Source organism: Entelurus aequoreus, linkage group LG17 (genome assembly GCF_033978785.1).
Source record: "Entelurus aequoreus isolate RoL-2023_Sb linkage group LG17, RoL_Eaeq_v1.1, whole genome shotgun sequence".
Lineage (NCBI taxonomy): Eukaryota > Metazoa > Chordata > Actinopteri > Syngnathiformes > Syngnathidae > Entelurus > Entelurus aequoreus.
This window is the reverse complement of record NC_084747.1, coordinates 3,127,550-3,145,718: the sequence shown is the minus strand read 5'-3', so window position 1 is coordinate 3,145,718 and position 18,169 is coordinate 3,127,550. Positions and strand designations below refer to the sequence as shown.

Genomic DNA, 18,169 nt, shown 5'->3' with positions numbered 1-18,169 from the left:
AAAGCATGCGGGATTGGCAAGCATGCGCTAATTATTTTAAAACTTCTTCTCACTCCGGCGCTTACTTTATCATGAAAATCACATTTAATAAAAAAAAACGTTATTATGGTCTTACCTTTAGGTATAAATGAGTCCATGCGCAGCTCCTATAGAAGTCTTCCTTATCTTTCTTCAGTTTTAAAAGTCTCTCTGTCTCGATGGAGATCTTCCTTAAAGTATTACCTCCTGCTTCGATTGAAAGTCCAGTTTAGAAAACTGTTTTATTTTAGATATGTAATCCTCCATGGTAAAAGGCCAAGCAAACAATGGCTCCTCACTCTTGCTGCGTGTTGTCTTCTTCTGCAGCACCGGTCTTCTGCAGTACCAGCAGTCGCAAGACGGATCACTAGCGCCCTCTACCACCAGGAGGTAGAAGTCATTTAATGACTCATATTTGACCCGGCGGAAGTGCCAAGCATGCGCTAATTGTTTTGCGAAACGAGTTTGACCCGGCTGTAATTCTAGGCAAGCGAATACTATATTCCCGGTGGCAATTCAAGGAAATACGGTACCAGTGTTTCCCACACATTCATTTATTTGTGGCGGCCCTCAACGAAAAAAATTTTTAAATTTTTTTTGTCCTTTCCAGCTTCTCAGGCAAATCATATAGTTGATGTAGATGCCCATATCGGCTGTTCACATTTACTTTACAAAAGAGAAGTGTAGGATCAAGATTTTTGGAGCTCTTTGTTCAGTGGATCAGATGTTTGATGAAGCTTTGTGTCTATCTACCACCACTACTGTTTTCTGTTTATTTGTTACTGACTGTGGCAGGACACCTCTGCCTCTGTTTCACTTTATGTTGCTGGTAAATAATATGGTTGTAGTAGTAGGCTAAAGTTACATTATTTAGTATGCACTAATTAAAGGGGCAGAGCTTTAAGAGATATTTTAGCTTTTATATTTTTATAAGATATATTTTTTGTAAGAACCACAATTAATAAATATATTTCAGTGAATAACTTATTGTTCAAATCTGTATATAAATATGTACATAAAGTGTTGTAATTATATTGTAAAATGGATGGATGGATGGACGTTTAAAACAAAACTGTTATTATTAGGGATGTCCGATCATGGCTATTTGCCGATATCCGATATTGTCCAACTCTTTAATTACCGATACCGATATCAACCGATACCGATATCAACCGATATATGCAGTCGTGGAATTAACACATTATTATGCCTAATTTGGACAACCAGGTATGGTGAAGATAAGGTACTTTTTAAAAAAATTAGTAAAATAAGATAAATAAATTAAAAACATTTTCTTGAATACAAAAGAAAGTACAACAATATAAAAACAGTTACATAGAAACTAGTAATGAATGAAAATTAGTAAAATTAACTGTTAAAGGTTAGTACTATTAGTGGAGCAGCAGCACGCACAATCATGTGTGCTTACGGACTGTATCCCTTGCAGACTGTATTGATATATATTGATATATAATGTAGGAAGCAGAATATTAATAACAGAAAGAAACAACCCTTTTGTGTGAATGAGTGTAAATGGGGGAGGGAGTTTTTTTTGGGTTAGGGCACTAATTGTAAGTGTATCTTGTGTTTTTTATGTTGATTTAATTAAAAAAAAAAAAAACAAAAAAAAAAAAACAATACCGATAATAAAAAAACAGATACCGATAATTTCCGATATTACATTTTAACGCATATATCGACATCTCTAGTTATTATTAATTACTAAGTATACATTTTTTGAGCCTTTTTAGAGAAAATCATATCATTGTAGTAAATTATGCAAATTACGCGATGATGTCATGGTGACCACGCCCATAGCCACGCCCCCACCGCCACAGGTATCTTGGCAGTTTATGGGAAACACTGTATACAAACTATGCAAATATAAAAAAAGCTTGTTGTGAAAAATGAGTTGGAATTTCACAAGAAAAAGATCACAATTTGACAAGAAAATTTAGAATTTGGGCAGCATTGTAATAAAAGTCGTCATCATACTCAACGCAAGTCAGAATTTTACAAGAAAACAGAACATTTGTGCAATGTTATGATAAAAGTGGGAATTTTACACAATAACAGTCGCTATTTTACCAGAAAATCTTAACATTTTGACAATTTCATGAAAAGAGTCGTCATTTTACTCGACAAAAGTCACAATTTTATAAGAAATCTTAAAAATGTTGGCAATATTACAATAATCATCGGAATTTTACTTGGCAAAATTATGACAAAAGTCATAGATTATTGTGACAAAGGTCATAATTTTACTCAAAAAATGACACTGTTTTACATGAATAACTAAAAAAATTGCCAGTAATGTGATAAATGTCAGAATTTTAGAAGAAAAACGGATCATTTGTGCAATGTTATGATAAAAGTTGGAATTTTACTCAATAACAGTCCCAGTTTTACCCGGAAAGCTTAACATTTTGACAATTTCATGAAAAGAGTCGTCATTTTACTCGACAAAAGTCACAATTTTATAAGAAATCTTAAAAATGTTGGCAATATTATAATAATCATTGATGGCAAAATTATGACAAAAGTCATAGTTTATTGTGACAAAAGTCATAATTTTACTAAAAAAAATGTCACTGTTTTACATGAATAACTAAAAAAATTGCCAATAATGTGATAAAAGTCCGAATTTTACAAGTAAAACGGATCATTTGTGCAATGTTATGATAAAAGTGGGAATTTTACTCAATAACCGTCCCAATTTTACCAGGAAAGCTTAACATTTTGACAATTTCATAAAAAGAGTCGTCATTTTACTCGACAAAAGTCACAATTTTATAAGAAATCTTAAAATGTTGGCAATATTATAATAATCATCGGAATTTTACTTGGCAGAATTATGACAAAAGTCATAGTTTATTGTGACAAAAGTCATAATTTTACTAAAAAAAATGTCACTGTTTTACATGAATAACTAAAAAAATTGCCAATAATGTGATAAAAGTCTGAATTTTATATGACAAATGTCACAATTTTGCATTAAAAAGTAATACTTTTATGAGAAAATATTGCAATATTACAGAAACAGAAAGAATATGAGAAATTGTTGCCAATTTTATAAGAAAAAAGTCGACACATTGTGAGAAAAAGACTGCTTTTAGTTCATTTTATTTTTTGGGGGGATTTTTTTTGTTTGTAATTGGTTTTTAATCTCCATTATTTACTTTAAGTTATTACAGTATGTCTCTATATACATATATATTTATTTATTTTTAATTAATTTTGGCTTAAGGGGGCGCATTTCAATTTCTTACACACACTTGTTATTTCATATGTTGACCAGAGGAGGAGCACTTTTAAAAGCGACACACAGTCAATTTGAAAAAATCCCTCCTTTTTGGGACCACCCTCATTTTGATAGATGTCACCAGCAGGGGCGCTAATGAGACATTCTCTATTAGATGCAATGTTATTGGGACCATGATTTATGTCATCACTTGTTCACACCTCCTCATATGGAAGATACTTTTCCTTTTTCATGTCTCTAGAAGGTTAGAAATACAAGAACACGCACACACCGACACACACCGACACACACACACACACACACACACACACACCCACACACACACACACGCACACACACACACACACACCCACACACACACACACACACACACCCACACAGATGTCATCAATCAGCATCAGAACTGATTCGCTCAACTCATGTTTGGACGTGAAGTTATTAGCTGTAGGGCTAGAAATGATCTAATTGAAAATGTAAACTGTAACAATAACAACAATAATAATAATAATAATAATAATAATAATAATAATAATGTAATAATAACGATAATAATACTGTAAGAATATTTGCAATAATGATATTGTAATAATAATACTGTAATAATAATAATAATCATTATTTAAAAAATAAAATAATAATTAAAAAAGAATTATATTAATGTTTACATAATAATAACAAATGTAATATTTTACATTTAAATCATAGCACAATTTAAATGATGGCATTAAGATGAAAATAAAATTACCTGCAAAACTAATTTAATCACCTGAACAAAACAAAATGAATGATAATAATAATACTAATAATAATAGTGTAATAATTATAATAAAACGGTAAGAATATTGCACTTATACTAATGTAATAGTAATACTGTAATAAAAATAATAATTGTAATTGAAAAATAATAACTATAATAAGAATAAAAAATAGTAATAATAATTACATAATGATAATAAAAATAATAATAATACATATTATATTTTATATGTAAATAATAGTACAATTTAAAATGATGGTATTACGATAAAAAAAAAAAACTACCGGTAAAACTAAACAAAGTTAATGATAATTCCAATGATAGTGAAATAACAACAATAATAATTCTGTAAGAATAATTGCACTTATAATAATGTAATAATAACACTGTAATAATAATCATGATCATTTAAAAAAATTATAATAAAAATAATACTAATAGTAATAATACTTATGTAATAATAGGCACACCCCCAATATTGTTGTCTGGGTGGGAATCGGGAGAAATTCGGGACAATGGTTGCCCCGGGAGATTTTCGGTAGTGGCACTGAAAATCGGGAGTCTCCCGGGTTGGCAAGTATGACTGGGAGACGCAACTGCTCGGTACTTCTACCTACGTCCGTGTACCACTCCGTACAGCGGCCTTTTAGAACGTCATACATTTCACTTTTTGAAACCGATACCGATAATTTCCGGTATTACATTTTAAAGCATTTATCGGCCGATAATATCGGCAGTCCGACATTATCGGACATCTCTACTTTCAACCCAATTAGGTGATCTCACATAATCTCCCATGGCTCATGGTTGAACAACACGGTCTTAGACTATGACAAGGGCCAATAAAAACGAGCTGTGGACTGACAATGTTCCCTGAGGGCCCACTTTGGACCCCACGACGCTACATTATCCATCCATCCATGTTTGTATCTATTCATCAATGTTTCCAACAACAAAACACATGTTTTCTATGCCGAACACACGCACATGGTCTTCAAATGACATTGTGGTTTGTGCAGTGAGGCGTAGTTTCTTCCTGCCTCATCCCACTCTGACAATGCCACTTTCTTCCAATGACAACCATCAGATTTAGATCAGTTTGTAGCTTTGAAGTCTTTTTCTCCCAGTTGTAATGACAGCCTTTTAGCCCGCAGAGGAACTAAGTTACTCCGACTGTCGTTGTCAATACAAGTCTAACGTCCGTCTGTGTCCAATGTCTCACGTCCGTCTGTGTCCAATGTCTCGCTGACGTCTGTGTCCAATGTCTCGCTGACGTCCGTCTGTGTCCAATGTCTCGCTGACGTCCGTCTGTGTCCAATGTCTCACTGACGTCCGTCTGTGTCCAATGTCTCACGTCCGTCTGTGTCCAATGTCTCGCTGACGTCTGTGTCCAATGTCTCGCTGACGTCCGTCTGTGTCCAATGTCTCGCTGACGTCCGTCTGTGTCCAATGTCTCGCTGACGTCTGTGTCCAATGTCTCGCTGACGTCCGTCTGTGTCCAATGTCTCACGTCCGTCTGTGTCCAATGTCTCGCTGACGTCTGTGTCCAATGTCTCGCTGACGTCCGTCTGTGTCCAATGTCTCGCTGACGTCCGTCTGTGTCCAATGTCTCACTGACGTCCGTCTGTGTCCAATGTCTCACGTCCGTCTGTGTCCAATGTCTCGCTGACGTCTGTGTCCAATGTCTCGCTGACGTCCGTCTGTGTCCAATGTCTCGCTGACGTCCGTCTGTGTCCAATGTCTCACTGACGTCCGTCTGTGTCCAATGTCTCGCTGACGTCCGTCTGTGTCCAATGTCTCACTGACGTCCGTCTGTGTCCAATGTCTCGCTGACGTCCGTCTGTGTCCAATGTCTCGCTGACGTCCGTCTGTGTCCAATGTCTCGCTGACGTCCGTCTGTGTCCAATGTCTCACTGACGTCCGTCTGTGTCCAATGTCTCACTGACGTCCGTCTGTGTCCAATGTCTCGCTGACGTCCGTCTGTGTCCAATGTCTCACTGACGTCCGTCTGTGTCCAATGTCTCGCTGACGTCCGTCTGTGTCCAATGTCTCACTGACGTCCGTCTGTGTCCAATGTCTCGCTGACGTCCGTCTGTGTCCAATGTCTCGCTGACGTCCGTCTGTGTCCAATGTCTCACTGACGTCCGTCTGTGTCCAATGTCTCGCTGACGTCCGTCTGTGTCCAATGTCTCACTGACGTCCGTCTGTGTCCAATGTCTCGCTGACGTCCGGTACCGCCTGGGATTTGTTCCCCCTTTTCTCCATTAGCCTTTCCTCAAGTGTCCACATCAGGGGTCACCAACGCGGTGCCCGCGGGCACCAGGTAGCCCGTAAGGACCAGATGAGTAGCCCGCTGGCCTGTTCTAAAAATAGCTCAAATAGCAGCACTTACCAGTGAGCTGCCTCGATTTTTTAAATTGTATTTATTTACTAGCAAGCTGGTCTCGCTTTGCCCGACATTTTTAATTCTAAGAGAGACAAAACTCAAATAGAATTTGAAAATCCAAGAAAATATCTTAAAGACTTGGTCTTCACTTGTTTAAATAAATTCATTATTTTTTTTACTTTGCTTCTTATAACTTTCAGAAAGACAATTTTAGAGAAAAAATACAACCTTAAAAATGATTTTAGGATTTTTAAACACATATACCTTTTTACCTTTTAAATTCCTTCCTCTTTTTTCCTGGCAATTTAAATCAATGTTCAAGTAAATGTATTTTTTTTATTGTAAATAATAATAAATACATTTTAATTTCATTCTTCATTTTAGCTTCTGTTTTTTCGACGAAGAATATTTGTGAAATATTTCTTCAAACTTATTATGATTAAAATTCAAAAAAATTCTTCTGGCAAATCTAGAAAATCTGTAGAATCAAATTTAAATCTTATTTTAAAGTCTTTTGAATTTCTTTTAAAATTTTTGTTCTGGAAAATCTAGAAGAAATAATGATTTGTCTTTGTTAGAAATATAGCTTGGTCCAATTTGTTATATATTCTAACAAAGTGCCGATTGGATTTTAACCTATTTAAAACATGTCATCAAAATTCTAAAATTAATCTTAATCAGGAAAAATTACTAATAATGTTCCATAAATTATTTTTTTTATTTTTTCAAAAAGATTCAAATTAGCTAGTTTTTCTCTTCTTTTTTTCGGTTGAATTTTGAATTTTAAAGAGTCGAAATTGAAGATAAACTATGTTTCAAAATGTAATTGACATTTTTTTTCCCTCTTTTAAACCGTTCAATTAAGTGTAAATATCATTAATTATTAATAATAACATAGAGTTAAAGGTAAATGGAGCAAATTGGCTATTTCTGGCAATTTATTGAAGTGTGTATCAAACTGGTAGCCCTTCGCATTAATCACTACCCAAGAAGTAGCTCTTGCTTTCAAAAAGGTTGCTGACCCCTGGTCCACATGTATTCGCAACGACAGAGAGAGAGAGAGAGAGAGAGAGAGAGAGAGAGAGAGAGATAAAGAGAGAGAGAGAGAGAAGAGAGATCTGCGGTGAGGTCAGCGACTCTCTGCAGGCTTTTTGTTCTCCGGCTTCACGCGGCGCGATCACGCAATCAGGGAGTCGCAGTGTTCCCGAAACGTGGGCGGCGTTCAAAAAGTCGCCGTGCATTTCATCAGGGCGAAGCGAGGCGAGGCGAGGCGGGCTGCGGCGGCTCGATAAGGACGTTTCAACAGAGGAGGCAAAATATGACTTGAGAACGCAGCATCGCCTCCGGCCGTCAGACGCCGACGAGCTAATGGAAAAAGTCAAAGCAACGCAAAAAAAAGTCCACCGTGCCAATGAGGACCTTATTGGGGCTGGAACCCACCCTAGAGCTGAAACCTGTCAATCCCAGGACTGACCCAACCTATCATACCACCAACTAGTTAAAGTCCTCAATTACAAGCTTCAAAAAACTTAGTTTTTGAAAACTATTTACTGTCTTCACTGAATCCAAAACGCACAAAAACAAACAACAGACCTAACGTAGCGTACTTTCCCGACTAGAAGGCGCACTTAAAATCCTTTTTTTCCTCAAAAAAAGAGCCCATGTGGTGATATCCTTTACACACAAACGGTTTTCGCCTTGCATGGGAGAGTTTTAACTTGCACGTACAGATGTAGCGACCAACTGTAGTTACTGACAGTGGGTTTCTGTACTGTTCCTGAGCCCATGTGGTGATATCCTTTACACACTGATGTGGCTTGTTGATGCAGTACCGCCTGAGGGATGGAAGGTCACGGGCTTAGCTGCTTACGTGCAGTGATTTCTCCAGATTCTCTGAACCCTTTGACGATATTACGGAGCGTAGATGGTAAATTCCTTGCAATAGCTGGTTGAGAAAGGGTTTTCTTAAACCGTTCAAGAATTTGCTCAGGCATTTGTTGACAAAGTGGTGACCCTCGCCCCATCCTTGTTTGTGAATGACTGAGCATTTCATGGAATCTACTTTTATACCCAATCATGGCACCCACCTGTTCCCAATTAGCCTGTTCACCTGTGGGATGTTCCAAATAAGTGTTTGATGAGCATTCCTCAACTTGATCAGTCTTTTTTGCCACCTTTCCCAACTTCTTTGTCACGTGTTGCTGCCATCAAATTATAAAGTTAATGATTATTTGCAACAAAAAAAAATGTTTATGACTTTGAACATGAAATATGTTGTCTTGGTAGCACATCTAACACAATTTCCCAACTCATATGGAAACGGGGTTTGTAGATGCATGCGGCTCTTTAGCGCCGCCCTAGTGGCTACCTGGAACTTTTTCAAAAATGTATGAAAATGGAAAAAAGACGGGAGAAAAAAAACATTTTTTGTTTTAGTATGGTTTCTGTAGGAGGACAAACATGACACCAACATCCCTAATTAGAGATGTCCGATAATATCGGGCTGCCGCTATTATCGGCCGATAAATGCTTTAAAATGTAATATCGGAAATTATCGGTATCGGTTTCAAAAAGTAAAACTTATGACGTTTTAAAAGGCCGCTGTGTACACGGACGTAGAGAGAAGTACAGAGCGCCAATAAACCTTGAAGGCACATAATATCTACGGCTTTTCACACACACAAGTGAATGCCATGCATACTTGGTCAACAGCCATACAGGTCACACTGAGGGTGTCCGTATAAACAACTTTAACAATGTTACAAATAAAGACTTTTTGAAAACTATTTACTGTCTTCACTGAATCCAAAAGGCACAAAAACAAACAACAGACCTAATGTAGCGTACTTTCCCGACCATAAGGCGCACTTAAAATCCTTTTTTTCCCTCAAAACTCGACAGTGCGCGTAATAACCCGGCGCGCCTAATGCACGGAATACTTCTGGTTTTGCTTACCGACCTCGAAGCAATTTTATTTGGTAAATGGTGCAATGATAAGTGTGACCGGTAGATGGCAGTCACACATAGCAGATACATGTAGACACCAAAGACAATTTAGTAGTCAAGAAATGAAACGTACGTGTTTTATCGTACTCACAACAGGAGTCTTCAACAACAGTGCAGTGTTTCCCACACATTCATTTATTTGTGGCGGCCCGCCACGAAAGAATTACGTCCGCCACAAATAGATTATTATTATTATTATTTATTTTTTTTTGTCCTGTCCAGCTTCTCAGGCAAATCATATAGTTGATGTAGATGCCCATATAGGCTGTTCACATTTATTTTACAAAAGAGAAGTGTAGGATACTTCCTTTGTTGCCTTATTTGTATTTGACCACTACTGTTTTCTGTTTATTTGTTACTGACTGTGGCAGGACACCTCTGCCTCTGTTTCACTTTATGTTGCTGGTAAATAATATGGTTGTAGTAGTAGGCTAAAGTGAAATTATTTAGTATGCACTAATTAAAGGGGCAGAGCTTTAAGAGACATTTTAGCTTCTATATTTTATAAGATATATTTTTTGTAAGAACCACGATTAATAAATATATTTCAGTGAATAACTTATTGTTCAAATCTGTATATAAATATGTACATAAAGTGTTGTAATTATATTGTAAAATGGATGGATGGATGGACGTTTAAAACAAAACTTATTATTAATTAGTAAGTATACATTTTTTGAGCCTTTTTCGAGAAAATCATATCATTGTAGTAAATTATGCAAATTACTCGATGGTGTCATGGTGACCACGCCCATAGCCACGCCCCCACCGCCACAGGTGTCTTGGCAGTTTATGGGAAACACTGCAGTGAAAACCTACCTTGGTACAGCAGAGCAAAACCCTGGGCTTGGTTGGTGCGATCCGAGAAGAAGTAAACGATGACGAAGTCTCCAGTGATGTTGACCACCTCTCTCGGGGGGCTGCGCCAGTCAAAGCGCGCCACCACCTGGTTGGTGTAGCCGTTCAGCAGCTCCACCATGTCGGCCTGATCCGAGATGTCGAAGAAGGTGAAGTTGAACAGGATGGCCGAGGATCCGGGCACCTGCACCGTCCAGTAGCAGACACGGCTGGCTCCGTATTTGTCCGGGAAGTCGGGCGAGTAGATGACTCCGGACGGGGAGGTTAGGTTCCCCCCACACGACCCCACCCGGGCTGTTATGAAGACAGCGAGGCAAAACATTGGGAGGAAGAACGGGTAACTGGAGTTAGTTTAGTGCGACTCGGCCACTGACTGTCGAAGACGATGACCCAGCCGTCTCCGCCGCACGGCTGGGTGTGGTCGCCGAAGCACACGTGGTTGCACTCCATGCCGGGGGACTCGTCGTGGTCCTGCAGGTCCACTTCGTTGCCGCAGAAACAAGCGTACCCCGACTCCATGCCGGCGAGCTGCACAGACACAACATGTTCAGGCTTCAAGGCCTACTGAAATGAATTTTTTAAATTTAAACGGGAATAGCAGATCCATTCTATGTGTCATACTTGATCATTTCGCGATATTGCCATATTTTTGCTGAAAGGATTTAGTAGAGAACATCGACGATAAAGTTCGCAACTTTTGCTCGCTGATAAAAAAAGAGCCTTGCCTGTAGCGGAAGTAGCGTGACGTCACAGGAGCTAGTATTCCTCACAATTCCCCGTTGTTTACAATGGAGCGAGAGAGATTCGGACCGAGAAAGTGACGATTACCCCATTAATTTGAGCGAGGATGAAAGATTCGTAGATGAGGAACGTTACAGTGAAGGACTTGAGAGACAGTGATGGACGTATCTTTTTTCGCTCTGACCGTAACTTAGGTACAAGCTGGCTCATTTTCGGATTCCACACTCTCTCCTTTTTCTATTGTGGATCACGGATTTGTATTTTAAACCACCTTGGATACTATATCCTCTTGAAAATGAGAGTCGAGAACGCGAAATGGACATTCACAGTGACTGAACATGTAAACACACGATTAATAATATTCAGCTTTTCGAAGCTAAAAAAATAGAAGCTAACCTAGCTACGTAGCCAACGTGATAGCATCAGTCTCAAATGCAGATAGAAACTAAATTAAAAAAAACCCTGACTGGATGGATAGACAGAAGATCAAAAATACTATTAAACCACGAACATGTAAATACACGATTAATAATATTCAGCTTTTCGAAGCTAAAAAAATAGAAGCTAACCTAGCTACGTAGCCAACGTGATAGCATCAGTCTCAAATGCAGATAGAAACTAAATAAAAAAAAACCCTGACTGGATGGATAGACAGAACATCAACAATACTATTAAACCATGAACATGTAAATACACGATTAATAATATTCAGATAGGCGAGGCTAAAAAAACAGAAGCTAACTTAGATGCGGCGGCGGGCTTACTCACTGTAGTGCGTCTGCTATCCTGCTCAAAACACAACACAACCTCCTGGTGTTGGTGTTGCTACAGCCAGCCGCTAATACACCGATCGCACCTACAACTTTCTTCTTTGCAGCCTCCATTGTCCATTAAACAAATTACAAAAGATTCACCAACGCAGATGTCCAGAATACTGTGGAATTTTGTCGAAGAAAACAGAGGTATTTGAATTGGGTCCAAACACTTCCCTTGACCTCGCGACGTCACGCGCATACGTCATCATACCGCGACGTTTACAAGCGGAAGTTTCCCGCGAAGTTTAAAATGTCACTTTATAAGTTAACCCGGCCGTATTGGCATGTGTTGCAATGTTAAGATTTCATCATTGATATATAAACTATCAGACTGCGTGGTCGCTAGTAGTGGCTTTCAGTAGGCCTTTCACTAAGCACTTTGGAGATTTTCAAGCTGTTTCACCACGAAACCCGCAGATTTAAGAGCTCCGATACGACCAGTTTTACAGTGCATTTACTTGGGCAAAGTAGGACAGCCAGTTCAAATCTAAATGTCCTCCAATAAGCACACAAGTATGGTCTTTTTTTTTGTATTTTAGTCAAGTCATTTAAACAAGGTAAACATGGTAGACTATAGGCTACTGAGAGCTAGCGGCTACACAACAGCTAAGCACACAAGTTAAACATTCATAATAAGTGTCCTTACTTGAACAATATTACAGTCTAAAACAGCACATTGGTCAATATAAACAAGTGTTCAATAATTACAGTTACATATTACTATACATTACAGATGTCCGGTAATATCGGACTGCCGGTATTATCGGCCGATAAATGCTTTAAAATGTGATATCAGAAATTATCAGTATCGGTATGACTTTTTAAAACGCTGCTGTGTACACGGACGTAGGGAGAAGTACAGAGCGCCACTAAACCTTAAAGGCACTGCCTTTGCGTGCCGGCCCAGTCACATAATATCTACGGCTTTTCACACACATAAGTGAATGCAAGGTATACTTGGTCAACAGCCATACAGGTAACACTGAGGGTGGACGTATAAACAACTTTAACACTGTTACAAATATGCGCCACACTGTGAACCCACACCAAACAAGAATGACGAACACATTTGGGGAGAACATCCGCACCGTAACACAACATAAACACAACAGAACAAATACCCAGAACCCCTTGCAGCACTAACTCTTCCGGGACGCTACAATCTACACCCCCCGCTAACCCCCACCTTACACAGACACTTCACCTTAAATACAGCATAAGTCCAATCCAGATGGGAAATAAACAGGTTAGCGTTTTTTTTATACCAACAATTGTTCTCCGAGGAATTTCAACTTGATTAAACCTTTTCTAACATTCCACAATACAAAATAATAAAGTAGGTAAGATTCCTGCTGATATCAAACTGGATCAATATCGGTATCAGCTAATACTCAAGGCTCCAATATCGGTGAAGAAGTTGTATCAGGACACTCCTACTAAGATGGTTATTTTCTTGTGTTGACCACACCCCCCCACGGGAGACTTAGCGGTTCATTAAATGGAGGTGTTAATTGGTGCATTAACACTAAGTATGGTTGTGTAAGAAACCGTTGAAATGTTGTACAAATCTCACAAAACGCATGGTTAGAATTTTCAGGAATTAGAAATTTGGCAATGAAATTGTCACGGCCAGATGAGGGCGCATTGGAACTAACCACGGGCCACGCCCACAGGCGCTCTCTCCCCGCTGCGGGCGTGCCTCCTCGCGCCTGCAGACAATCTGCAATCTGCGCACCTGCCCGTGATGAACGAGCTGCCTTCATAAGCGTGCTCAACCTGCCATCCCACGCCAGAATATAGTCTTCTCTACCGTAAGCCGATACCCAGCTTTATGCTCTCTCTCTCTACGTTTCTCCCTCCATTGTTCTTCCTTGTCGTCCTCCCCAGCAATCTGCCTTCATACCCGCGTGATCGAGCTGTGCGCCTCGAATTCTCTTTTGGACTTTGGACTGCCACCCTCGATCCTCGACCCCTCGCATGGACTTGGGACTCTGACGCCTCTCTCTCGCCCTGGACCATCTGCCTGCCCCATGGACTGCCTCGTTCCTTCGCTCTCACCAACATTTACGGTAAAACGCTCCAGTTAAATACTACACATAGTCTTACACCATACACACTCTTGGATTTTGTCACACTCCATTTCCTTAGTTATTATAATTAGTATTGTTTGATTATTATATATATATTAGGGATGTCCGATAATGGCTTTTTGCCGATATCCGATATTCCGATATTGTCCAACTCTTTAATTACCGATACCGATATCAACCGATACCGATATCAACCGATATATGCAGTCGTGGAATTAACACATTATTATGCCTAATTTGGACAACCATGTATGGTGAAGATAAGGTACGTTTTAAAAAAATAAATAAAATAAGATAACTAAATTAAAAACATTTTCTTGAATAAAAAATAAAGTAAAACAATATAAAAACAGTTACATAGAAACTAGTAATGAATGAAAATGAGTCAAATTAACTGTTAAAGGTTAGTACTATTAGTGGAGCAGCAGCACGCACAATCATGTGTGCTTACGGACTGTATCCCTTGCAGACTGTATTGATATATATTGATATATAATGTAGGAACCAGAATATTGATAACAGAAAGAAATGGGGGGAGGGAGGTTTTTTGGGTTGGTGCACTAATTGTAAGTGTATCTTGTGTTTTTTATGTTGATTTAATTAAAAAAACAAAAAACCGATACAGATAATAAAAAAAAACGATACCGATAATTTCCGATATTACATTTTAACGCATTTATCGGCCGATAATATCGGCAGGCCGATATTATCGGACATCCCTAATATATATATATATATATATATATAATAAATCTCAGAGCTACATACTTCCCCCTGGGGTCTGTTGCCGTCATCTCCCTTAGTCAAACCATAACAGAAATCAGTCTATGTTGTCAGTTTAAGACCTTTTCTTATTTTCAACATACAGTGGCTTGAAATTAAAGCCTTTTTCTTTCCTTTCTGGAAACATTACAACACTGATTAGTGTCAATAAACGAAGCGTTACGAGCCAGCAGGAATGCGCAACGTCACAACTCAACGCCGCTATTGTTCCTCCGCCCAGAGAGAAGCCATTGTCCGGCTTTTATTGGGGCCACAAGTGATGAAGGTGCTGCATCACTGATGAGGAATTTATAGTGACGCCTCCGCACCCGCCAAGTGGCGTGGAGCTGCGTCCTCGTGGTGTTGGGTGGCGATTTGGGCGGCATCTACGGCACTGACAGGGACCATTGGGTTTTAAGGACATGGACTAGGTGTGGTGAAATTACCCTCTGCATTTGACCCACCCCCTTGTTCACCCCCTGGGAGGTGAGGAGAGCAGTGAGCAGCAGCGGTGGCCGCGCTCCGGAATCATTTTGGTGATTTAACCCCCAATTCCAACCCTTGATGCTGAGTGCCAAGCAGGGAGGTAATGGCTCCCATTTTTATAGTCTTTGGTATGACTCGGCCGGGTTTTGAACTCACGACACTCTAACCACTAGGCCACTGAGTAGGTCAAAAAGAGTGTGGGTACTAGACTGGCCTGCCTGTAGTCCAGACCAGTCTCCCATTGAAAATGTGTGGCGCAAAATGAGCAAGAATGGGAAAGAATTCCACTTCAAAAATGTGTCTCCTCAGTTCCCAAACCTTTACTGAGTGTTGTTAAAAGGAAAGGCCATGTAACACAGTGGTAAAAATGCCTTTTTTGCAATGTGTTGCTGCCATTAAATTCCAAGTTAATGATTATTTATTAAAAAAAAAGAAGTTTCTCAGTGTGAACTAGGGATGATGTTCGAAACCGGTTCTCCCGGTTGTTCGATAAGAAAAGAACCGTTCGATAAGAAAAGAACCGATTCCACGGACTCGAAATCCCTTTTTGAGAACCGGTTCCCGTTATCGAGGCCACTATAGTAAAGAAAAAGAGTTGGTTCTTTATTCGAATCCCTGGGAACGACTCCTGTCCCACAAGAAATGCCCTGTGGGACATCACAGGACATGACGTAGCTCAGTCATTAGACTGAGCCATGTCATTTCCTGTGATGTCACACAATCAGCAAAAATAATGGACCGGAAAAAAACGCCTCCGGGATCACTATAGGTGATCCCGGAGACAGGTTGTTTTTGTGTTACTGTGTATATTTGTTTTTCTGAAAAATTCCACTTAATATACTTTGGGTAACAACAGTCAATATTTATTTATTTTTTTTTTTTTAGGGGGGTAACAGTCAATATTTATTTTATTTTATTTTTTTCTTATAAAATAAAAGTGAGCTTTCGTTAAACCAAATATTGTGGGGTTTTTTCCATGTACAACAACCTATCTGGATTCGATAAGAGAATCGATAAGGAATCGGTTCGATAAGAGGAATAGATAATGGGCTCGAACTCGATAATTTCTTATCAAACATCATCCCTAGTGTGAACATGAAATATCTTGTCTTTGCAGTCTATTCAATTGAATTTAAGTTGAAAAGGATTTGTTGTATTCTCTTTTTATTTAATAATTACACAACGTGACAACTTCACTGCTTTTGGCTTTTGTTGTACAGTTTGTGTTTTCAGCATTTTTTACGGAATAAAACATATCAAAATGATTTGACTTCTCAGCATGCGGCCTTGGTGGAAAAAGTTTGGACTCCCCTGAGCTAAGTGACCTCCGGTAGAAGTTAGAAGGTGAAACTCCAGTGTCCTGGGGCCGTACTTATCAAGCTTCTCAGAATGACTCCTAAGAAGTCTGCTAAGAGTTGACTTAAGAGTAAATAAATTCTTGGCTGAAAGCTGCACTTAAAAGTTAGTTATCAAGCGTCTTACTCACACTTTCAGCGAAGTGTAGGACTGAATCTTAAGTGTCACACTCAGAGCTGAATTACGACATTACTATGTGCCGTAAACGCAATTTTAGGTGACGTCATTTCTGTGTCCATAGAAATGACCAATCACGGAAGGGAATCCATTGTCTAAGAATAAAGAAGTATCTTGGAAATATTTAAGTGGACAATGGGAGTGTATATTTTGACAATAAACTACAAAATAATACAAAACAAACTAGTCCCCGCCGGCACTCACGCTACCGCTCCCTCTCTTCTCTTCTCTCGCCCACACACTCACTGACGTCACTCACCTCACGGCCACACACATACGCTACTGTCATAACATTTTCTTTCCAATTCATTAATTAGGCAACTAATTTGAAACTGGTGTGGGTGGCTCTATATATACTAGCCCACTGCAGACACATTCAGAAATCAACATGGAATCGAAAAGTATTAAATCTGTGACAAAAATAATACCCGCTCTGTCTAAACCAGGGGTCACCAACCTTTTTGAAACCAAGAGCTACTTCTTGGGTACTGATTAATGCGAAGGGCTACCAGTTTGATACACACTTAAATAAATTGCTAGAAATAGCCAATTTGCTCAGTTTACCTTTAACTCTATGTTATTATTAATAATTAATGATATTTACACTTAATTGAACGGTTTAAAAGAGGAGAAAACACGAAAAAAATGACAATTAAATTTTGAAACATAGTTTATCTTCAATTTCGACTCTTTAAAATTCAAAATTCAACCGAAAAAAGGAAGAGAAAAACTAGCTAATTGGAATCTTTTTGAAAAAATTTTAAAAATTATTTATGGAACATCATTAGTAATTTTTCCTGATTAAGATTAATGTTACAATTTTGATGACATGTTTTAAATAGGTTAAAATCCAATCTGCACTTTGTTAAAATATATAACAAATTGGACCAAGCTATATTTCTAACAAAGACAAATCATTATTTCTTCTAGATTTTCCAGAACAAAATTTTTAAAAGAAATTCAAAAGACTTTGAAATAAGATTTAAATTTGATTCTACAGATTTTCTAGATTTGCCAGAATATTTTTTTTGAGTTTTAATCATAATAAGTTTGAAGAAATATTTCACAAATATTCTTCGTCGAAAAAACAGAAGCTAAAATGAAGAATTAAATTAAAATGTATTTATTATTCTTTACAATAAAAAAAATTAATTTACTTGAAAATCGATTTAAATTGTCAGGAAAGAAGAGGAAGGAATTTAAAAGGTAAAAAGGTATATGTGTTTAAAAATCCTAAAATAATTTTTAAGGTTGTATTTTTTCTCTAAAATTGTCTTTCTGAAAGTTATAAGAAGCAAAGTCAAAAAATTAATGAATTTATTTAAACAAGTGAAGACCAAGTCTTTAAAATATTTTCTTGGATTTTCAAATTCTATTTGAGTTTTGTCTCTCTTAGAATTAAAAATGTCGAGCAAAGCGAGACCAGCTTCCTAGTAAATAAATACAATTTAAAAA

General features: G+C 38.2%; 2 protein-coding genes across 2 annotated transcripts in view; both read right to left on the bottom strand.

Moving 5' to 3' along the window:
• The window catches only part of kank1a (KN motif and ankyrin repeat domains 1a), a 453,264-nt gene that overhangs the window by 115,319 nt on the left and 319,776 nt on the right, over nt 1-18,169 (bottom strand). The window lies entirely within an intron of this gene.
• Nucleotides 1-18,169, bottom strand: part of LOC133631818 (kremen protein 1-like) — a 135,108-nt gene that overhangs the window by 24,474 nt on the left and 92,465 nt on the right. Inside the window, exons 10-11 of the mRNA XM_062023978.1 lie at nt 10,662-10,815; nt 10,249-10,581 (exon numbers count right to left, since the gene is read on the bottom strand). Of these exons, the coding sequence (XP_061879962.1) occupies nt 10,249-10,581; nt 10,662-10,815 (487 nt within the window). The remainder of the gene's footprint in view (nt 1-10,248; nt 10,582-10,661; nt 10,816-18,169) is intronic.